Raw genomic sequence first — 24,114 nt, 5'->3', positions numbered from 1 at the left:
GCGCCACCAACGCCCGGCTTGTATAGGGTTTTTTTAAAGCAGTTCTCAGAGGACTCAACAGCGTTGGAAGCAATTGCAGAGGTCCCTGCACAGCACACAGCTGCCATCAGTACCAAGGTCTGTAAGAGGTACGTTGTCTCTGTCACAAAGCTAGTCACTGAGATCCCTCTCACCGGCTCACTGGCTTACACTGCAATGTGACCGACCCTGCAGTGAGAGGTGGAACCACACTCCATACCACCTCCAGTATCTTAGAAACACTGGGCCACTTGACAGTTATTTCTCTGTTCAGAGGACTCAACTTCACTGAATTCCACTTTCGTGTATAATTAGTATGGTCTAGCTAACAAGGAGCCATTGTTCTATTGAGTTTATTGCTTTAAAAAAAATGTTATTCCTATCATCTAGGTCTAGAACCCATGGTTTGTATATATCAGTCAAATCTTTCTATATTAGTAGACATGGAAAGCTGCTGAGCCTTGTTCATTCCTGTAAGCTCTTCTCAAAGCCACTAGCCTTGAACTTGCCTTTAGACAGCACCGAGACCCAGATTCTCCATTTCCCAGGTGCTCAGTGTCCTCAAGGTCTGGGTCTTCACCTGGCCATTAGCTCTCATTACTCAACCTCACTTTCCCTTTTTATTAAATTTTAAAAATTATTTTATTGTTAATTATGTGTATTGTGTGCCACTTGATGGGGATGATGGGAACGAACTCTAGTTCTCTGCAAGAGCAGAAAGCCTCAACTGCTGAACCATTTCCTCAGCCCCCTCCCTTCTTAAAAAAAGACTTGAAAAGAAAAAGAGAAAGGAAAAAGAATTTTAGACACATAACAAAATGGAGAGGGAGGCAGATAGTTCCCATGTATTATTGCCCTCACAACAGGCATAGCCCACCCCTTTTATAAGGACAGACACATGTCACTTTATCTTTGTCCAAACCCACAGACACTTGGGTGTACAATATCAAGAATAAATAATGGAGTCAGGTGGGTAGAAAGTATCCATGTGTGTTCACTGATTATAACAACTGCATATTCCACTGGGGGCTGTTTACAATGGAGGAGGATATGCATATATGGGGTGGGGAGTATGGGAAATATCTACCCCCCTCTCAGTACTGCTATGAACTTAAATTTTTTAAAGACTGCATTCTGAGGACCTGTCCCTTCTACCCATTTCTTGACAGCTACTGACTCAGTTTCTGTAGTTTTCCAGAATGGTAAGCAGCTGCAATCCCTACATGCAGCCTTTCAGACTGGCTTCTTTCACCAAGTGTACATCTGACTTTCTTCTGTGACCATTTGCTCTTAACCCTAACTCCAGGAAACCTTGTCAACTATGCTCCTGCCAAACTGATTTCCCTGGGAACCCTGCAAGCAGGAGAACACATAGGGAACTCACACTGCTCCACAGCACTCAGGTTGTCTGTGAAACCCTTCCTGCCATGCCTTGGTGACGCCCTCCTTCCCCACTCTGGATCCACGACACCCATGGAGAAGTTTCTGTGGTGCACAGCCTGATGTGATATGCTTCAGTAACCCACCAACAAATTGAGCAACAAAGGCCTTAGGCACTGGTAGAGGAAGATGTCTGGAAGCATGGTGTGAAAAGCCTGGATACTGAAACCAAAGAACTTGGCTGCAGGCCCATGCCCTGTGGGACTCTTGGCAAGCTTCTTCACCTTGCTGCCCTGGGCCTGTCTCCATCACCTGTCCTTACTCTTCCATGTGACAGAGCCAGAAGCCAATGTTATACCACAAAGCAAATTTAAGTGGGAAGGGCTATTTTAACTCATTTAATAGTAGTCAGTTGGGACAGTGACTGCCAATTAAAACATTACTGCTGCATGCTCTTGTTCTACAGCCAGAAACATGCCAGGCTAATCACTTACACTAATATTTCCTGTAAACATCTCAAACTTTGATGAGGCCTAGGGCACATACCCTCTACACACTGTTTTGCACTGTTTGCACTTACAGAACAGGGGCTTCGGGGCCATAAAATGCAGAGTTAATACAATGTTTCAGCTTAAGAAATCAGGGGCCTGGGTTCGTAACCTCCATTAATTTTTCAAAGTGACTCCTAACCTCCCAAAGAAGTCCTTCCTATGAGATGGAACAAATTTTTGAGCCTGTGCATGTGTAACAATAGCAAAGAAAGGAAGCCATGAATGTGGGGGACAAGGGGAGTTGAAGGGAGAAATGATGTAATTATATTTTAATTAAAATTAAAACATTTGAAAGAAAAGAAATGAGAGAGTGAGCATGTGAACTTGCTGAAGCTCTGCTGCAGCCTTCTTCCCCTGGCCAGAGGAGGGAGCTCACAAGGTTCCCATCACTGTAGTGCATGCTGGGACGGCAAGCGTGTGGGGAACCTAACACACAGCAAGGTTTGCGACAGTAACTGGGCATGGTTGCCCGGTACTTCTAAACCCCTTTGTTGTGTGCAACAATGTACTAGGGAATCTCTGTCTTGGTGACTCTCTAGGTCTCGGCTTATCAGGATCAGTCTCAAGTTACAAGTGATCACTGAGCCCTTGAAATGCGGCCACTCTGAATTGAAAAGTGGCACAGGTATAGATACATAACACATCTGCAGGAAAGTAATGTAACGCAGCTTACCAATCATTTTCTTGCTGGTCACATGTTCAAATCATAATATTGTGGGCACGAAGTTTAAACACACTATTACAATTAACTTGATATTCTTATTTTTGTTAATGATGCTATTAATTATTTCCACTCTACATGTGGCTCCCATCTGCGGCTGCGGCTGCGGCTGCGGCTGCTGTGTTCTAAGGAAGACACTACGCACCAGTTCGTTTCCACCAGTGACTCACCAATGAATCCCATCTTAGAAAGCTTACTCTGTAAATCAAAGACAAAGCTTTCAAACAGGAGCTCTAAGTTTGGCACACACATAAAACATTGGCCAAAAATACAAGAGAAAATACACTAACTTCATTTACAGATATCTGCCTCCACTGCAAAGCCCATTTGGGGACTACCCAGAACCTAAGCCTAAGAGTGTGACATCATGATAAACACCTGATGAGGACCTCTCCGCAAAGCACCTACTATGTGTCAGCATCTTCACATTTATCATCATTATTTTATTTCTATTAGAAGGAAAGCTGAAGCGCAGAGTCGCTCCCACCATTCAGCTAGTTAGTAGAGGACACCCAACCACTGTTTATACCACTGACCTGCTCCCCACAACCTCGGTCCTGTTATGTTAGCAACACCCTCTAGTTCACAAAATTTCTCCAGAAACCTTATGTTGTTCACTTTCCAAACTATTCTGTGAAGCAGACAGGAACATTCAAACCCTCTGTTTAAAGGAAAGCATCTAACTGCACGGATGCTCAGCCTCAAGGCTCCCAATGGGAAAGCACAGCCTTGGACCTAGGAGTTAGGAGGGACGTAAAAGTATCCTCCGCAATCTCCAAATAGAACTTTAAAAAATTTACATGTTCTTGTGGGGAGAGGGTTGGGTCACAAATGCCACAGGGTTCATATGCCATTGTACCTGTGTATAGAGGTCAGAGGATAGATAACCTTTAAGAATCAGTTTTCTCCATTCACTATTTGAATTCCAAGATCTGAACTCAGGTTGTCAGGCTTGGTGGCAAGTGCCTTAATCTGGTGAGCCATCCCACTGGCTCCAGAACGTTCTTCTCTTAATGCTGCTTTTCCCCTAGGCATGGAGTTAAATGGAATACCAGAGTGAGGCCTTTTCTGTTAACAACAGTCATATATTCCAACCACAATGTAACTGTTTCTACATATATACTGTGGTATACTAGATATAAATAAAATGCTACCAAAGCACCACAGATTTATGGTGCCACACTTGATGTATTACTATAGTCACTATTTCCCACTATTTCATCTATTCTTTCACGCCTACAGTATTATTTGCATTGAAAGCCCTTGAGGCTATTTGTGGTCCAAACAAACTGAACCCACATGCAGTGAAGTAATGAAGTGCTGAGCAAACATGTGAAAGGCCCACAGAAGAGCTTATGTTCTGCCCAGACAAGTCTTCTGAGGAGCAGAGTAGCAAAAGCCATTTTTTGTTCCAAAGCCTAAGAAAAACACGACCTATAGGACCAGCTCTAACACAGAGCAAGCAGGATGAAAGCAGACTGCCAGAGGCCGCTGTGAGCCCACAGGAAGAGGACCCAGGTCTGTGGTGATATTTTATTTGTGCTGAAATGCAGTGATATTTTATTTGTGCATTAATAAATAAAGCTTGCCTGGAGATCAGGGGGGATAGGCCAGCCATTTTAAGTAAACAAAGAAGTCAGGCAGCCCACGCTCTTAATCCCTTAGTAGTCAGGATCTCTGTGTGTTCAAGACCACACTAGGGAACAGAACCAAGTGGGGTGACACACGCCTTTAATCCCAGTACCAACCATAGAGACCTGGAGATCTGTACAGACAGACAGAGACAGAGCTGTGTAGGAAGAGGAAGTGAGGTAGTTGGGCCAGAGAGGGCAGAAAAGCAAGGCATATAAGCCTGGGTAGACAGGAAGTCGCTCTCCTTGGAGCTGGTGAGGTGAGGTTAGGTGGTGGCTGTCCGTATTTCCCTGATCTCTCTAAAGCTTTAACCTAAATTTCTGGCTCCATGTTTTTTATTTAATAAGACCATTTAGAAATGTGGCTACACAGGTCAGAAGAGGAACCAAACAGCCGATCTGAAGGAGAAAGTAGGGCTCAAAAGAGAAGATGATCATTGAAGTTCCCAACAGAGAGAAAGCAAGAAAAGGGGCTGCTAAGATTGTGTAATAAGGCAGCTAAGCACCAGTAACACATTGTGCAATGAGCTGTTTGCCAAGGTTGTCCTAGGGCCAAGATGCAAATCAGAAAGGGACAGAAACCACCAAGACCAGCACCAGGGCACTGTCACCCAAGCAAAGAGGATGGGCAGTACAAAGCAGCAGTTCCTTAGCACCCATCACTCAAGGAGCAGGGCCTCACTAGTAAGTTTACTTAGACATTCAGCAGTTATTTTCTTGTCTGTGGTTTATCCACATTTCAATAAACAGCTCCTGTGTCCATATTGTATATTTGATTTAAAGTTCTATTTTTAAGAAAATAATGAAACTCTACCATATCAGAAAAGCTGGAGGATCTGAAACTGGGGAGGTATATGAGGAGCCATGTTTAATTCTTACCTACACGGTTGCCAGTCCCATGGCTAAACTCTGAAAAGCTCTAATGTTCTCCCTAAATGTCCTCTTTCCTCTTGAGTATCATGCTTATTTGGTGGCCTGGCTAATGCTATTTTCTTCCCACCATTTTTCTCTGCAGAAATCAGTTCCATGCCCTGAGGACTTTTGAAGAGGTTAATTGCTGTAGTAGGGATGGAGCCTTAGTTCAACATGACTAGAGTCCCTGTGAGAAGAGGAGAGCACCAGAACACTCATGAACAGAGAAGAGACCATGTAAGGATCCAGATGAAAGGTGGCTGCCTGCCTGCCTGCCAGGGAGAGCGGTGTCCAGAGAAACTTGCCTTGTGGTGATGTGAGGCTGCCCCCACACCATGGCTGTAAGGTGCAGCCACAGTATAAATAGCTACAGAACAGGGATTGTCACCCAGGCCAAGAAAGACTTTCTAGCAGTATCCCTCACAGGCTTGAGGCCTGCCTTCCCCTCCTGCTCCTCCAGGCAGAGGTAAGTCTCCTCCTTTCATGTTCTAGGACTACTCTGCCCGCACCTGTTTCTGTGCTTACCGCACCCTCTGTCAGCCCTCACTTCTAAATGATGAGCTGCTGCTAGGAGCTTGTCGTGAGTCCTGGACTGGAGTGACGGGCAACATGTGTGTCAGGTCCCCAGGGGAGTTTTCCTGGGAAGCACTGGCAGGGTGAAGGGCCTCAGAACAGCAAGAACAGTGCTCTAAGATTATGTTTTGAGAACAGCATTGAATTTTCACTTCCTTGAAGTAGAATTATCAGGGTCTCCTGAGGGACTTCCAGTGGGTGGGGGAAGTACTGTGTACACTTTTTCAGGCATGGTATATGAGTGTATTTCCTTCATTCAGAGTTTGATGTTAGTGATATAGAAGAATATACCTTCTGTTGACTCAGCCAAGATCTGTATTTTAAAAAATACTATTTAATTAGCATCATGCCCAGTAAGTTAGAAATTGATGGCAGTTGAGAAAACAAACCTATGAAGGGCCAGAACTTGGCCATGGTTGTCAGGCTAGTAGCAGACCAGGACCTGAACTTTCTTCTGGTTCTGCTGTGGTGGTAGCTGCTTCTTTTGGCCTCCATCCTGGGTGAGATGCAACAGACATGTCAGCAAGAAGAAGCATCAGTAACCAGTTCTGTTTTTTGGTTTTTTTTTTTTTTTTTTTTTAAACAAAACAAATCTCTACCTTGGCCACACAGATTAGAGGTTAAAAAAAAAACAAAAACAAAAACAAACAAACAAACAAAAAACCCAAATCTTTAGAAGTTACCATTATTACTAAGCCCGGACAAAACAAATGCAACAGGTTTGAGCCACCTGATCTCCTGCCTCATGTGGGCAGAACTCGCAACTCTGTGCATTGGTGTTTTGCCTACATGGTGTCTGTGTGAGGGTGGCAGATCCCCTAGAACCGGAGGCAGTTGTGAGCTGCCATGTGGGTGCTAGGAATTGAACTCAGGGTCCTCTGAGAGAGCAGCCAGTGCTCTTAACTGCTGAGCCATCTCTCCAGCCCCTAACCTTATCTTCTAAAAGGCCCAAATACTGTCAGTCCAACTGGGACTTGAGCTCCAACTTGTTAATTTGTGGGAACACAATTTGGTCCATACTAATGCCACAGAATGTCCGAGTCCTCTGTTAATACTTAGACAGAACGACAACTTTGAAGGTGATTGCCATGGTTACCTCCTCTAGATGTCAGAATAACCTAACTCCTATTCTGTTTTTCATTTCTCCCAGTTTCACGTTACTCCAGATTCTCTACATTTTAAGTAACAGAATCTAACAAGAAAAAATATATGGAATTTCACATAACGCTAGGAGAAAAACATTTGTGGCTAAGTCTGGCTTGATTGGGGGTAACTGCCTGGGAGGGCGCCGGGAAAGCTGCCCTGAGAACACGCTTTCTCCGGCCGTCACAAGGCTGGAAAAAAGGCTCCATGGCTTTCAGTCTCTGGGGACTGGGCCTGGCACCATTTCTAATGGTGCTAGTGTGAGTCTCACTGGGGGCTGGTGCATGACAGACCCGTCCTTAATTCATCCCTAAAGTAGGGTTAAAGGTCAGGGTCCCACAAGCCAGATGACAAGCCTGGATCACTAAGGACAGAGGACAGCAGGTCCTTACCTCCCAGTCCCTCCCTTCTAAACCAGCTGCTGGACACACACAGCAGCTGTAGAGAAATAACAACACTATCCTAGCAGACAAACAGATGAGGCAAAAACTTATTTCAGTACCTTTTCAAAAGGTGTCTTTCGTACAATACTTTATACATTGGAATAACCTTAAACCCACGTCACTGCCCACGTGCAGAAGGACAAAGGGTTTAGTGACCATGGATGAAAACTCCCACATCCCTCCCTGTCAGTAGAAACTCTGCTCTGGCGTGCAAAGGAGCAGCAGGTTTTTCCATCCTTGGTAGTCCTTCACACAAGCCAGACTTTATCATGGAGACATTTAGAGTGATTACATCAACAGAATGATACACTAGACATTTATTTAAAAATAGCAAGAAAAAACAAACCAAAAACAGATGGCCACATCTGAGGGAGTGAGCAGAATAAAAAAAATAAAGATTTTTTTTTTAAAGCCCAATACACTAGTGAATGAAATTTAACATTTTGGAATTATCCAAAGAAACATTTTCTGCCAGGGATGTGTCAGAAAAACAAAAAGTGAACTTACTTAGAAATCCAAAGGGGCGTATAATAAAGTGAAGGAGAAAAACATGATCTCTGATTGAATTCTATTAAACTCATCAAGCAAAACACAATCTAGAAAGAAATTCAAACTGGGTGTGGTGGCACACACCTTTAATCCCAGTGCTTGGGAGGCAGAGGCAGGTAGATAGAGTTCTGTGAGTTCAAGGCCAGCCTGGTCTATATACATAGTAGTTTCATGACAGCCACATCCAGAGCTGCTTAATAGAGAGACCCTGTCAAGGAAGGAAGGAACGAAGGAAGGAAGGAAGGAAGGAAGGAAGGAAGGAAGGAAGGAAGGAAGGAAGGAAGGAAGGAAGGAGAGAGAGAGAAATTACAAAAGAAAAAGAAAGAGAAAGAAATTAAGAAAGGAAGGAAAGCCGGGCGTTGGTGGCGCACGCCTTTAATCCCAGCACTCGGGAGGCAGAGGCAGGCGGATCGCTGTGAGTTCGAGGCCAGCCTGGTCTACCAAGTGAGTTCCAGGAAAGGCGCAAAGCTACACAGAGAAACCCTGTCTCGGAAAAAAAAAAAGAGAAAAAAAAAAAAAAGAAAGGAAGGAAAGAAGGAAGAGAGAGAGGGAGGGAGGGAGGGAGGGAGGGAGGGAGGGAGGGAGGGAGGGAGGGAGGGAGAGAGGAAGGAAGGAATAAATTCAAACAAGAAAGTCTTATTTAAGAATTTTCAGCTCTAACATGCCAGTTAGAGAACCAAGAGAGGTGCAAAGCAGAATTCACTGTCTTCCCATTGAACACCTCCACCCACCCAGGGCTAAAACCCAGGGCCTCATTGTTAGGCAAGTGCTCTCCCACTAAACTGTATCCTAAGTCTTCTTCTAAGAGCTTCTTCAAGTCCTGTCCTAGCTACTATGACAATGTGAGCTTAGAAAATAATAATTCTGAAAAAGAGTTTGAGCTTTTCTATTTACAAAGCATTTTTGGATATATAATCTAAATGACATATACACCCCAGTAAAAGAATAAGTGATTTGCCCCAAATTATATAAACTATAACTCTGAACCCATATTCCGATGGGATATTTGATCTTACACACTTTGGACTCCTTCCATTTAGGCATTTTGACTTAAGCATTCTTTCTGCTCTCTGAAATATTCTTTAACATTCTATGCCAAGATTCTCCTTTTACTACAGCAGTACTTGAGCATAATTGTTAAGCAAAATGATTGCTTCCAAGGACGTATGTGGGAAACTCAGGAAGCAAAATGTCTACCCTCTGTAGCTCTTCTCAGAGTCCTCCTGATAATGCGTACTGTCTCTTTCCAGTGGGCTAGAATTTACAATTTCTTTCAACATGACTGCCAGAACTCTTTCCCCCAAAGCCTCCAGAAAGGCCCAAGTTACAGCAGCCGAAGCACAACTCCCAGAATCAAGATGGTCCTGTGTTCACACAGCAGCTCTCTGATGCTGGAGAAGTTGTCTAAGCAGTATATGCCTCAGTTCTGGCAGCAGCTTCCTCATTAGGTTCTTCTGAGGACAGAAGTGCATGTATTTATGAATACAGAGGAGAGAGCAGATTACACTGACCACTGACAAGGTTCAGTGTGTGTGGTCCATTAATTCAGCAAAATGTTATGTAAAATGAAGATAATTGTCCTGTCTGACAGATTTTCATTGTTTTATAAATTAGAATAGGAGATGGTTATGGAATAATTAAAAAATATAACCCCCTGAGAGTCTGAGATGCAATGTAAGCTCTCTGACCTTTAGGTACCTGGGAGGTAAAATGGTCACAATGTACCCAACACTGGAACCCCTGCTTTCTACACATGGACTACCTGAAAATCAGATGCAATAACTAACTCGTGGAACATGGAGGGCACACCTGCACTGTTATCCTGTTTGAATATAGAAGAATCAGAAACTATGTTTAAATACATAAGAACTTTCAGCTGAGAGTGGTGTGCACACCTGTAATCCCAGCACTCAGGAGTGGAGGCAGGAGGATCAGGATTTCAAGGCTAGCCTTTGTGGTGATATATTGTGTACCCTAATAAAATTTGCCTGAAGATCAGAGAACAGAACAAGCCACTGGATTAAACATAGATGCTAGGCAGTGGTGGCGCACACCTTTAATCCTAGCACTTGGGAGGCAGAGATCTATATGGATCTCTGTGAGTTCAAAGCCACCCTGAACTCTAATGAGATTGATTCAGTCTAGGAGAGAAACAGAATCAGGCAGTGGTGGCACATCTTTAATCCCAGCACTTGAAATCTCATGCCTTTGCTTGAGAAGTCACATGCCTTTAATCCTAGCACTAGGAAGGAAGTGAAATAGCTGGGCAGAGAAAGGTATATAAGGTGTGAGGAGACAGGAACTAAAGCCTTTTCAGGCTGAGGAGTCCTAGAGGTAAGAGGTGACTATGGCTTGCTCCTTTGTCTCTCTGATCTTTCAGCATTTACCCCAATATCTGGCTCCTTTTTATTATTATTATTATTATTATTATTATTATTATTATTATAAGACCATTTAGCAATTCCTGTTACAAGCCTTGGCTACATAGTGAATTCAAGATCAGTCTGGGCTACTTGGGACCCTATCTCAAAAATCCAAAATAAACAAGTAAGGACTTTTAAAGGCCACATGAAATTTTACAACTCATTTTGTTGATTCCTAGAACTGTGAAAAGCTACCACACACTTCCTGCTCTTGTTACTTGGATAAATTCTGCTCAACTACAAATAGATCTTGTTTATTAAGTTCAATAGCTTCATCAAACTCCTCAAAGACTTTCATGTTTAAAAATGAGATATCCAAACAGCAGCACCTGTCCCCTTTCCTGTCATTTTTCATTCTGGTCTGTAACAATGATTCAAATGTGGCAGGAAATTAAAGAAGAAAAACGGGAACACAAGTACTGGGAAGCCAAGACTACCCAGCTCTGCTTAAGTGTGCTGGAATGAAAGCATAAGAAGTGTGGTCCTGTTTTCTGGTCACCCTCTGCCCAGTTAAGAAACATTAACTAGTAAATTACAGGTTAGATCTCTTAAGCATTGTATAGGAATTCAGAAAAGACGAGAAACACATGGGGTAGAGGCTGGAAAAGCATCCTAGGAAGAGGCATGCACAGACCTGGGCTTTAGAGGATGTCTAAATAGGAAAACAAGGGTTTAGACAGGGAGCAAAGAAGCACGCACAGACCCACAGCTAAAGCAGGTCTCCTACCCCCAACCTCCAAGGTGGGGCTGCATAGCCCAGGCTGGCTTGATACCCTACCCAGCCTCCCCAGTGCTGGAACTCTAGAGGTACACCAGCAAGCCTGCTGATCAAGTAGTTCTCTGGAGCACAGAAGCTAAACTTCTGCAAGCTGAGCTTCGAGAGAAAGGACAGAAAGACCACTAAGGGCTTTATGTACAGAAAATGAGAAGTTCTACCAAGCAATGAACAGAGTTCTGCATTATATCTTGGGAAGGACTGTCCCCAAAGCAGAAGGACCCATTCACCCCATTCTTGCCTGTCTTTGAAGGAAGCTGCCTTTAACTTTTCAGTCATGGGTAAGGATGAGCTGACCCACACATTGTTCACACCAGGAATCTGATCCGCACAGATGGCCCAGCCCAGAAGCTTGGTACAGTCAAGAAGAACTTAATCCACTGCAGCCATTGTGCTCACATTTGAAGACAACAGGAACAAAATGTAAAGGTACTGAGTCCTTATCTCATGGTGCTGGGACTGCTCTGAGGTGTATTTGTCTGTGAATGTGTCCTCTGTCCAGAGAAAGGTATTCCACTGAGTACAGTGCTGCTCTGTTTTTGAGATGGAGTCTTACTAATAAGTATCAAGTGTTGGCTCAGAACTTGCTGCAGACCAGGCTGGCCTCAAACTTGCAGCAATCCTCCTGTCTCTTGAGGGGTTGGAGGAGTGGCCCATATTTAGACTGTAATCTTACCCACTCACCCTACCCCAATTAAGAACTTGTACAAGGATTCTTGAGTTAAAGTCAAGGTTAAAGTTCTTCTATAGCTCCTGTTAAGACTCCACATACACCCTATTAAAGCCATAACAATCTATTTTGCTGGAACGTCCTCATCAAAGCTGAATTCTCACTTTGATTAACTCTCCCTTCAATGGAACAGACTGCACATATCACTGTCTGGTGCAGTCCTAACAGGTCAGGGGCATGTGTTTACTATCAAGCTCTGGAGACAATGAGAGACAATACAGGGGGGTTCAGGGAAGGTTGACACTTGGGGTTGGCCTCTGGTCACACTACCTTAGCCAGAAAATACTACAGTCCACGTGTCAACAGCAATGGACTTAATTAATCTCAGACAAGGGAGTCTATATGGCAGCCAAGCAAAGATCCCAGCTCTCCCCTGATTAATCACACCATGTTTATTTCACTTCCTCATAAACACTTCAGTTGCAAACAGGATCATCTTCCAAGGACTGATTTTTAGTATTTTAAATCTCAACTCTCAGTGGGTAGGAAGAGATGAGAAATGCTATCTGTACCATGTGTTGACCTTTTCCCTCTCTCTAGTAAAATTCAAGTCCAAGAGAAGGGTCTGAGGAAATCCCCTGATCCTTTCAGTAAATGAAGACTTATTAATGTATTAGTGTATTCTAAATTCCAGGCACCTTGGTAGATGCTTTCTATGAAAAGTCTCATTTAAGCACAGTAACTTTTTTTTCTTTTTTTGGATTTTTTTCTTTTTGTTTTGTTTTGTTTTCCCTCCTGAGACAGGGTTTCTCTGTGGTGTTTTGGTGCCTGTCCAGGATCTCGCTTGGTAGACCAGGCTGGCCTCGAACTCACAGAGATCCTCCTGGCTCTGCCTCCTGAGAAGCACAGTAACTCTTGCGGTATGTAACAACCACATTTAAAGACAGGGAAATTAAAGCACAGAGAACTTACATCACTTCCTTGGGATAAAGGGTGCCCTCTGCAGGACACAGAGAAATCACCACAGACATGGTCACATCTTGGCCAAAGCCTGAGGGAGAGCACACATTGTACCCAGCTCCTTTCTCTGCTTCCCACAGTAAGCTCCTACACTTTACCAACAGTCCTCAGAATTCCCACCCACCAACCCCACAACTCATGCTACTGGTCCACGGGTTCACTCCAGGAGACATCTCCTCCAACGGGGCTGACATTCTTCTCCAGCTCAGATTTCCAAGGTGGTATTCCCACCCTTGGCTTCCTTATTCCAAGCTTTTGGCATGTGTTCAGCAGCTCTTGAGGACAGTAAGTTCTAGAAGACAGGTTCACATTTGCCATTTTCAACTATGGCTTCTATTCAACTTCTATTTCAACTATGGCTTCTATTTGGTCGCTTTTCAGGAAATGTCAGGTGAATGTCACTCTAAAAGCAGAAAAACCTCCCATCTTCCCACCTCCAAAAGTTTATAGAGCCTATGCATTGGGATCAACTTCTACACTCTATGTCTGCCAAGGGCCACATGGCTCCACAGTGGTGTTATAGAATGTGCTAGGACCCAGGTCACATCACCACATTTTGTTCTGTCCACTCAGTTTATTTTGTTTTTGACTACACCTTAAGCAAAAAGTGGGCCTATACCAGGGTTGTTTTAAGTAGCATCTGAACCAGCTAAGCACCGATTAAGCTCATGGATCCCCAAACACAGAATGCAAGCCTAGCAATGCTTCATCACACACACACACACACACACACACACACACACACACACACACACACACACACACGTCCTTCTATACATGACCCCCAAAGCCTGTTTTAATAAGACAGGTTGCAAGGTGAGAATTACTTTTCACAGTTACAACATCTGTTTCTCCTAAAAAGACTGGAGTCAGTCTCTGGGCTGCAGACCCACAGGACTGCCTCTGGTTGAGTAGACTCTCCAGTGACTGTAATGTGGAGGCAGACTGGTGTGTTCTGCTCTGCCATCCTGGCAGCGAACTTGTTTGTTTTGCTTGTGGCTTGTCAGACACTAACAAAACTGTGGCATCAGTGAAGATCATCTGTGTTTCTTGTTCCCAGTCCCTTCCTCACTCTTAACTACCCATTCTGTGCTGATTTTTTCCAACTCGGGGCTCCTACTGTCACCTCTAAAGACCCACATGGTTGTGAATTGGAAAAGGCTCTAGGAAATCAAAGAGTAAGCCTCCCAGGAACTGTGGCTTGATTCAAATTCTGACAGCAAATATGTAGTATCTCCAGAGGAATGGTGGTTGACAAGTGTTGAGCTAACGCCTTGACTTGAAGCACTCAAGTTTCTGTACAGCCAACTCTACAAAAATCAATCATGGCACGATCACTCTGCACCAGTCACTGTGCAGAGCTTGGGCATAAAAGCTGTGGGAAGCAGGAAGAGTCAGTCACTCTATCCTAGGGGATCCTCTGTTCTTCCCCTGTCCTGTCCCTTCCTACAACTATGGAGCATGTGACAGGCACCATGACAGATCCTGGAATCCCAGAAGAGTCTCTTAAGATTATGTTGACTGCTAAGACACAGGTGGATTCACAAGATGTCACTGCAGACACACAAAATATAAAACTGACCAGACATCCCTCTAACTGCTGGTGACTTCATGAAATTACCAAACCTTTCTCAAATTCTATTCTCATTTCCTTCATTCATTTAACACATTTACTAGAACTTATTACATAAGAAGCACTAGGGAGCAAGGTGGTGGTGGTGCACACCTTTAATCCTAGCACTTGGGAGGCAGAGGCAGGTGGATCTCTGTGAGTTTGAGGCCAGCTTGGTCTACAATAAATTCTAGGACAGCCAGGGCTACAAAGAGAAAGCCTATCTCGAAAAACCAAAACCAAACCAAAAGGCACTAGGGAAACAGCAGTGGACAAATGGCTGACACATAAAAGCAATATCTAGAATATATAGATGGTGTTGCAGGAGAATAAAGCACAGGAGAAAGAAGGGGAGGCCACAGTGGAAGCTTTTAAAAGAGACTCCAGGCAACACTTGAGGGCAGGTCTAGAGAGAAGATAGAGTGCAGGCAGCATCCTCAGGAAGAGGGGGTCAATGTAAATACCACAAGGCTGGTATGGCTGGTGTGGCTGGAGTGCCAAAGGCCAGGAGTGCTGTTGGAGGTGAAATCTGGGCACTGTCAAGCCTGGCTGACAAAAACATGCAAGGCATCATGGGGGTCTGGGCTCTCCCACTCAAGGAGGTTAGACTTGACTTGAGTTTAAACTCCAAAAGGAAAACTGGGCAAGACTACAGAAACAAGGCAGAAAGCCTGAACAACAAGGCTGCAATGGAGACTCAAGGCAGACGTGGGGCAGTCTAGACTAGCAATGGGATGAGACTGGCAGGATGAGATGGAAGAATAAGGAAAAGGAGTGGGTACTGGCTGGACTCTGGGTGACTCCAGAAAGAATGGGTTGAGAAAGAGCAGAAGAGTTGTGAGCAGTGCTAAATGTGAAGTACTTATCAGGCTTCCTGCACAGATGTCAAGCAAGCAGATAGAATGATGGGTCCAGACTTCGGAGGCAAGGTCTGGTCATACTCTTGTCTTCAATGATAAGATCCTATATGGACTGAGGTTACCATGTAAACCTGACTGGCAGCATCTGTTGAGTTTCTTTCCCTTTCCTTTCCCTACCCAGCTTGCTTCTCCCTTAACCTTATCTGAGTTGTAATCCCTCAGCACTGTGCTGCCAACCACTCAAGTACTGGTCCACTCACCACATGACGGCAATCCTGAAAGTGGGAGGGACCAAGCTCTGGCTGGTGCATGGGTGCTTCAGGCTTACAAACTTCACGTCTTCTCTGATACTACTCATTTTAACCTGTGTCAGCATTCCAGTAAGAGGGCAGGGAAAAGCTATAACATTCCCCAAGACCAGATATAAGTTAAAATTAATAAAGAAGTCAGTTGGAGTTTGAACCTCAACCATTCTATGAAACAGAACCAAAACAGACTCAAAATAGTAACTTCCACATGACTGATTCATTCCAACAGGATTTTAGATCTTGGAATTGTGTACAGGATCACTTCTGGAAATAAATCAGAATCATCAAGCACTAAGGATTCTGAGAAAGAGAGGTCTGTGAAGCCTGTGGAAATTCTCCTGTACCCAGCTCCCATCATCTGTAGGAACACTGGGATTACAGATGTGTGCTACCACACCTGGGTTCCCATGGGTTTTGGGGATTTAACCCCAGGTTCTTAAGTGTTCAGCAAGCACTTAACTGGCTAAGCTATCTCTTTAGGTCTCTAATACTGTTTTTTTTTTCCTAAGGGAAAACCACTCCAGTATCACAGAAAAGCAAAATTAAAAGGGCCAAACACAAATGAACCATGTTTACCACAACAGCAAGCTACAGTGTTTGCCTAGTGCTATAGTTCCATGATGGGCACAATTCTATAACCACTGGGAAATGCCAGCCACCTCTCCAGCTTTTAGGATCTTGTAACTCTAGGTGTAGGGTGCAAGCAGCAGTAAATTCCCTGTGTGCTTCTGCATGTGGGGTGTTGTGCTGAGACGCTTCTTAGCATTGTCGGGTCAGCAAACAGCTGTTCTGCGTGATCTTCTGGTCTAGCACACACCACAGCATGGACCTCAGGAGGACACCAAGGTAACCACCTGCGTGCTTGCTCTTTATTCCTCTCAGAATCCTGGTTGAATAAACTGTGTTGATTGCTTCGTACAGCCCTACTGTATGTCAAGCAGTGTTAAGCACCAAGGAAAGACTGCTGAAGACAGACAGGATTCACCAAAGCACTCAAGGAACTCACAGTTCAATAAGGAATGGTGGCATGCAAACATTTTGTATAAAAATTAGATTTCTTCTTGGAGATGAATGTGGTCATTGTGCCCTCGGTGTTGGGGTGTATATGGAGAAATGTGTCCACAGAGGAGACCTAAAAGCACATGCAGACGATCTGATGGAGCTGCCCCAGTGTTCTTTTGTCCCTTGGTCTTCTGTGGAAAGGACTGGTATAATTTATAGTTTACATGATCCCATATCATGCTGACAGCAGTAGAGATTTTTCGGGCAAGAATGGCCATCCCCATTTTCCAGATAAGAAAATTGACACTAAGAAAGATCTAGGCACTTGCTATGGCCATGGAGGTAATATGTGGCAGTGGCAGGATTATAAACCACTGTTCGTCGAGAACTCTACAGAAGGAGGAGCTGTGTGTCAAACAGAGCTGGCCATAGTAGAGCCTCGCAGGCACACCTGGCTGGTCTGCCACCTGTATAGCAGGTTATCTAAGGATCAACCAAACTCACACCAAAGATATGGGAAGCTGAGCGTGGTGACACAAGGCTACAATCCAAGAACTTGGGAGACGAGGAAGGAACATCAGAGTTCAAGGTCATCTTGGCTACATAGCAAGTTTGAGGTCAACCTGAACTCAACATGAGACCTGCCTCAAAAACAAACAAAAAGGAGGAAAGAAAGAAAGACAAAAGAGAAAAAGAAAGAGGAGAAAAGTATGGGAGAGTCTGCATCTATACCGGCTGGTTTCTTGGCATCATTCTTTGGACAATACAGTATAGCAACTTATACACCATTTACATGTATTTGGCCCCATAAGTCACCTAAAGGTGATTTACAGCATTCAGGGGGATAACATAAGTGTCATGCACACAATCCTCCATTTCATGTATGGCATCCTGAGGGAAGTTCTGGAACCATCAAGCCGTAGATGCCAAATAAAGGCTGAACTTGAACTGCTTCTCTGCTCTTGGGGTCTTCTGTGCAGATTCCCCATCTCTGCCTTTTCCTCGACCTTCTCATCTCTGTGATAGTCAAATCTGTCTGCTCTCCCTAACTCAATGGATCTAAAAGTCTGGTCCCTAAACCTATAGTACCAAAATCACCTGGGAACTCATTAGAAATGCTGATTCTCAAGTTCTATAAGAATTTTTTATTTACAATGCCACAGAATTCCCAATAAGCTCTCTAGGATTCTGTGGGATTCTAAAATCTTAAGAACCACCCTGAATTAAACTAAATTGCCACACTCCTCTCTAGTCCCAAGGACATCCCACCACCATCACCAGGCTCTCAGGTATATAAGCTCTTGGACTAAAGAACGTCATCTGTCTGTACGGTACTAAAGTAGTGTGCAGCTGTATCTAGCAAGATACTTTGAGGCCAATTTGGGCAGAATCCTGAAGGAAGAAATAACAAACTCCCATTTCTAGTCTACTTTCCATAATGCCATCTTCTCAATTAACTTAACTCCCTTCCACCAAGTCCTTTTTGGCTTTTGGGTCAGAGTCTATCACAGTGAAAACACTTTTGTGGCTCTATATCCTTCCTCCTTAACCACAAATCAAAATGGAACTCTAAAAACTCTGCTCAAAGAGGCATTAAAGGCTGACTCCATCCAGAGAAAAATGCTATCAACTAAATCTGAGTTTCATGAAGTACACCTATCTTAGTTACTTTTCTATTACTGTGATAAGATACTATGACCAAGGCAATTAAAGTAGGAAAAGTTTACTGAGGGCTTTCAGTTGCAGAGGGTGCATCCATGACCATCATGGTGGGAAGCATGGCAGCAGGCAGGCATGGTAGTGGAGCAGTAGCTGAGAACTTACATCTTGAGACACAGCAAAGAGGCAGAGAGAAAGAGACAGAGAGAGACAGAGCTAATAGAATACATAAGCTAAGAAAATGGCATGAGCTTTTGAAACTTTAAAACCCACCCCCAGTGGCACACCTCTCCCAACAAGGCCACACTTCTTAATGTAGGACCAACTGGGAACCACACATCCAAATATATGAACCTTCAGGGGCCATTCTCATTCAATTCAATCACAGCAGCTTTCTACAATTTATAGAACTTCTATAACTTTAAAAAATGTTATTGCATTTATTTGTATGTGTGTGCATGTATGTGGAGGTCAAAAGACAACTTGTAGAAGTCAGTTCTCTCCTTCCACCATGTGGGTCCCAGGGTTCAAACTCGGGTTCTCAGTCTTAGCTGCAAACACCTTTATATGCTGACTCATCTTACTAGACCAGAACTTAAGTCTCACTTACAGATATGTGAGACTAATCTTGAAACCAACACTAGAACCCAGGATTCCTGATTCATTCCTAAGTGTGCATCTACTACATCACCAGACACTAAATAAATAGCTCCCTAATGGAGCTATTCTAAAGCGCTGAGTGTGGTCACCCTGAAAGGGTATAGGCCTCATGTCATCAGGGCATGTTGTCACATAGACTTTCCTTACCACAAGTCCACTCCATTCAGAATAATACAGACACATGCTCTGAAACAAAGGATAACTTCCAGAACCCAAAGCATCAAGTTTAGAGAAAAGGGTGGAGACACTCTTTGCAGCTTACTTTTCTCTGTGGAAATCTAATGATCCTCCATCTACTCTCTCGGTTGGCTGGTTCTTCTCTTACAGGTTCAATGTCTATTGCAGTAACATTTAGAAGGAACAAAAAAGGCCTGTCAAGGTAAAGCTGAGGTGCCACACAATCACCCTCTCTGCCAGTCAACGTGGTATTTATGCCTAGTTCTAAGACACAGGAATTCCGATGGAAAAAAGGAGGAGCTGTGAGACACAGACACACACATACACACTTGTCCATAGAAATGGGCACCGAACGATCTGACTGCCTTCCTTCTGCCTCCTTTATTCTCATCCGTGGACACTGTCTCTGCTGCACGTCCCTTCCTACATTCAGACTCTGGGATAGATAGCTTCCCCGGGAAGAGATGGAGGAGCAGAAGGAAGAAGTCACAAAGGATCTAATCTGGAACGTTAATGATGACAACAGCGGAAGAGCCCCGGAAAGAAGCACCCTGTTAACAAACGTTGTCAAGGCATATCCCTGAAAGCAGCCTAGCCGCGGCGTTAATAACAGGAAACCAGAGCCAAATCCAACCCAGCCATGCAGATCCATTTGCAGAATTTTTCACTCTAGCTGCTACAGTTCCCGTTTTTGTAAAGCAGCAGTAGACTGCATGAGTTTGACAAAGGAAGAAAACAAAAGATAGCAAAAGACTCATTCTGGATGTACAGTAGCTATTCTGTATTCATAACTCTACACCAGCAAGAACAGCTCACAGGATGCACAAGGTGGGGTCCTTCACGAATTTACACAAGATCAAACCAATTATCCATGCTGCACTTCCATGCAGTAAATACCCCTGACCCTCACCACCTGGATAAACCCCACCAAATGCAGTAAAGAACCCCTTTTCATGTGTAGAACTAGCCAGAGCCTAAGCAGTCATTACACAGCAAAAACCTAGAGAACAAAAACCCAGCATCAGACTGAGAGAAAACCCAGAACATACCTGAATTCTTCAAATGCAAACATGACCTAGTCAGAGGCAATTTCCTTGGATTGTATGGCAGCCTTTTTGGTACCGAGGACAACCATTTAGTCAGTCAGATGGTGCAAAGTGCAGAAAAAAAGAGGCGAGGTTTCCACACCCCCCAATATTCTGAAGTAAAAGGCTCTCTGCAGACAGGGGCCTGCAGCCTCCAGCTCCGCCAGCTGCTGACAAGCGGCAGCTAACAGGGGAGGCAGCTAGAAAACCATGTGATCATTCTAGCAAGTCTGATTAATGCAGTGAATGCTTAGACTTCAGGTTGGGAGCTGGATTAGTCTAGAGAAAAAAGTCAAACCCAGGGTGCACCTAGGATCCTGGGTAAATCACGTAGCTCATCCCACCTCTAAGAATTGTGTAGGGTGGGGTGGGGTGGGGTTTCTGCAGTGAGAATGAAACCTGCTCTATTGTGATCTGCCTAATGACCTCATCTTCCCAAGGCTGTTGCTGCTGCAAAGATCAGACATGACCCATGTTATAAATGAGCACACATAGGTGATAGCCAGGCTACCTTTCAAGGACAGCCAGGGAATGGAACAATTCTTCCAAATCCAGTGTGCTGCCCGACTTCCACACCAGCACAAGTGCACACGCTGCTCCAGTACCACAGTCAAAGTTCACACTCCCCACCATGCCATGGCTGAGATGACCCTGCAGGGCCACCATCATTAGTGGTTTCCTTTATGTGATTATTCATTTACTGGGTGCATAATGTCAGTTCCTTGAAGTACAAAAATTGCTGTAATACTTTCAGAATAGAGGAAAAAGGAAATGAGATGTCAGCCAAAAAGAAAGAGAAATGTTTACCCTTTTATAAAGCTCAGGCTGGCGAGATTTGGCAAGTGTACTGAGGCTGCCTCCCGAAACCTGCCACGACAGAAAACCTTCGGCATTTGGATTGCAAATTTTTATAAAATAAGGGAGGGAAAAATGTCTCAAATAAAAACCAGTGAGTCACTCAACTTTTCCACAAATAAATTCAGGAAGGTTCTGGAGGCTGACCCTTTGCACACATACTGACTGCCTGAGCTCTGGCCTTCAGCATTTCTGTAACTCTCACATGAGTAACTGGACTTTCTTATCCCATTCTACCCTAAAAATTTGCCAGAGTACTTTGTCAAATATGATATTGATGCCACCTTATTTTAACCCTGTGCCCATAAGATTAAGCAAAACCCCTGGATTATGAAGTATTGTTTCTTCAGTTAAAACTTCACAAACACCAGCTGGGCAGTGATGGTACACGCCTTTAATCCCAGCACTCAGGAGGTAGAGGCAGGTGGATCTCTGTGAGTTCGAGGCCAGCCTGGTCTATAAAGCTAGTTCCGGATCATTAAGGCTACACAAAGAAACCCTGTCTCAAAAAAACAAAAAACAAAAACAAAAAAACCACCAAACTCAGTCAGATATTTGTGGTTCCTCCTTTCTTGGTTGGCCCCAGCCAGGGAGGTATGCAATCTGCTGCCCTGTGGCTGCCAGGGTACCTGCTTCTTCTGAACTATCAAGAATGATTAGTGGCTCTCTTCTCTGCCATGGACTGTGTGGCATTACAGCACCTGACATGCTTCTCCCACATATCTGGGGGTGAGGGCCCCACCACAGCAGAGTATGCACATGGAGGTAAGCTCCATACTCCTAGCCCCGGGATAGCACTGACAAAAAGAGATATTCATAAGGGGGCTGCTGAAAGAACCTCCTTTGGCCTGTACCTATCTCTGGTCTGGGAGAAAAGTGATCCAGTATTCACAGTCACAAAGGTGCTCTGGGTTGAGGTGAAGCTCTTCGTGTGGCTATCTCTGTCTCACAGAGATAGAAGAGCCCAGAACTCAATTCAGGGAAATACAATGGCCAGGCCCATGGAACAGACAGATGAGTAAGGGAGATCTAGGGTCTGGGTCCCCTCCTTGACTCACACAACCACCAACCAGGCTGATCTGGAACACCTTCCCAGTATTCCTCACAAGCCTCTGAATGTGACCTTCTGGTGACAACAGCTTTTTGACAGAATCACATTGTAGCAAACATAGGACACTCCAAGGTGAAAAACAGCCTGGTTTTAAATTCCAGAACCCCTATTTGTTAACACTAATGTTGGCAAGCTAGACACCCCACAGGTAAAGCTGTAGTAACATGGATACAGTTTGTGTATCATACACATGAACAAGGCATGTGTCTAAGTCTTTATAGAGCATACAACATTAAATAAATGTTCTGCACAATCTTTACTATCTCACAAGATATTCCCTCATTGTACAGCTCTGATTACTGGGGACTCTTTATAGAGGGGCCACCTTCAAGCAGGGGATGGTGATGCACACCTTTAATCCCAGCACTCAGGGCAGAGGCAGTAAAATCTCCAAGTTCAGTGTCAGCAAGGTTTACAGAGTGAGTTCCAGAAAAACCCTGCCTTGGTCAAGGGAGATACATTTATTTGTCTCTTAGTATCTGTGGGATATTGGGTCTCTGAGTAGATAAATCCACACATGCTCAAGTCACTAATGTAAAATGTTATGTAGTATTTGCATATATCTATATGCATTCCATATGCTTTAACTCATAATTAGATAGCATATAATGTCTAATATATGTAACAATAATATAAAGCCTACATAAAAATTGTTTTATTTAGGAAATAATAACTAATAAGTCTATCCATGTGGAAGGAGACGGGGGATAGAGGACTTCTAGGCCCTATAGATGTTTTTCACCAGTAACTCACTGGTGGGGGGCTGGTTATACCTTTCTGGACTATGCCCTGAGGTCCTGGCAAAAGTTGGCACAAATAAATGTTATGAAACCAAATCCTATTAGCAAGTGCATTTTATACACAATCAACAATAACAAAAAACGAAATCCGCCGGGCGGTGGTGGCGCACGCTTTTAATCCCAGCACTTGGGAGGCTGAGGCAGGCGGATCTCTGTGAGTTCGAGGCCAGCCTGGTCTACAGAGTGAGTTCCAGGAAAGGCACAAAGCTACACAGAGAAACCCTGTCTTGGGGAGAAAAAAAAAAAAGAACAAAACAAAGTCCAATGTAGTTAGGTATAATGTTTTCAACATCACACAGCCGTAAGTGAAAGAGCAAAGGCTCGGACACTGGTTTGACTAACTCTAACATGTTCTACTGGTGTGTTAAAAGCAATGAGCCATCTAGTTCAAGCCGCCTGCAGAAGAGGATTTATTCACTAGATGGTGGGCAGCCATGGCTCTAAGAAAGGTGTGTTATGGTCTAGGTGTGAACTGTCCTCATAGGCTCGGGTTTGAATGCTTGATCTCCAGATGGTAGCACTGCTCTGGGGAGATGCAGAGCCTGTGGAGGTGGGGCTTCATTGGAGAGTGGGCTGCTGAGGGTGGACCCTGAGGTTTATGGCCTGGCTCTGCTTCCTATTCCACACTGATTCGTGCTCTACTAAGACAGAGCCCCAGTCACATGGCCTACTATCATGGAGCTGCCTGCTACCATGGCTTCTCTGCCATGATGGACTGTATACCCTCAAACCATGAGGCAAAATACATTCGTCCCCCTTTAAGTTATCTCTTGGCAGGTGTGTATCTGGTCACAGCAATGCCGAAAGTAAACAACATCGCAGGGCTGGGGCACTACAATCTGTTTATGCTATCTTATACAGCTGAACTGAACGTTATGATTACCAGATTTATGGCAAGGCAAGAGACCTCTAAAGGATTAAACTGCTCAGATACACTCAGGAAGAAATAGGTAGAAACCTGAGCTTACAAGATGTTGGGACCAATGGGAAGAGGAATCTGCCTCTCAGACCAGGCAGATCCTTGACCACATGGTTCTGTCAACACTGAAATGCAAGGAAGTGTATGGAAGAGTAACTGAAGTGAACAGCCAAGACTTCTAACAGCTCCAGTTTTCTCTGGAATAGGGTCAAAGAGTACTTCTGTGGCCATAAAATGTTAAATAACACAAATGGTCA

The 24,114-nt window shown here is 44.2% G+C and overlaps 1 protein-coding gene and 1 long non-coding RNA gene across 6 annotated transcripts in view; one reads left to right on the top strand and one right to left on the bottom strand.

Annotated features, from left to right (window-relative positions):
- Nucleotides 1-24,114, bottom strand: part of Evl (Enah/Vasp-like) — a 145,769-nt gene that overhangs the window by 81,094 nt on the left and 40,561 nt on the right. The window contains exon 1 of one of the 3 annotated variants that reach the window (XM_016005796.3): nucleotides 20,137-20,495. The exons of 1 other annotated variant lie outside the window; for it this stretch is intronic. In XM_016005796.3, the coding sequence (XP_015861282.1) occupies nucleotides 20,137-20,159 (23 nt within the window). In that variant the 5' untranslated portion in view covers nucleotides 20,160-20,495. Of the gene's footprint in view, nucleotides 1-20,136; nucleotides 20,496-24,114 lie in introns of those variants that run through there. One more of the 3 variants, XM_016005790.3, reaches the window with a different exon arrangement.
- Nucleotides 1-24,114, top strand: part of LOC121822482 (uncharacterized) — a 63,341-nt gene that overhangs the window by 22,055 nt on the left and 17,172 nt on the right. For 2 of the 3 annotated variants that reach the window (XR_013044494.1, XR_013044493.1), the window contains exons 4-7: nucleotides 27-128; nucleotides 1,325-4,188; nucleotides 5,317-5,450; nucleotides 11,437-11,548. This is a non-coding gene — a long non-coding RNA (uncharacterized LOC121822482). Of the gene's footprint in view, nucleotides 1-26; nucleotides 129-1,187; nucleotides 1,221-1,324; nucleotides 4,189-5,316; nucleotides 5,451-11,436; nucleotides 11,549-24,114 lie in introns of all 3 variants that reach the window. The other variant, XR_013044495.1, reaches the window with a different exon arrangement.

This window comes from Peromyscus maniculatus, chromosome 14 (genome assembly GCF_049852395.1).
Source record: "Peromyscus maniculatus bairdii isolate BWxNUB_F1_BW_parent chromosome 14, HU_Pman_BW_mat_3.1, whole genome shotgun sequence".
Classification (NCBI taxonomy): Eukaryota; Metazoa; Chordata; class Mammalia; order Rodentia; family Cricetidae; genus Peromyscus; species Peromyscus maniculatus.
This window is presented reverse-complemented; position numbering and strand designations above follow the sequence as displayed.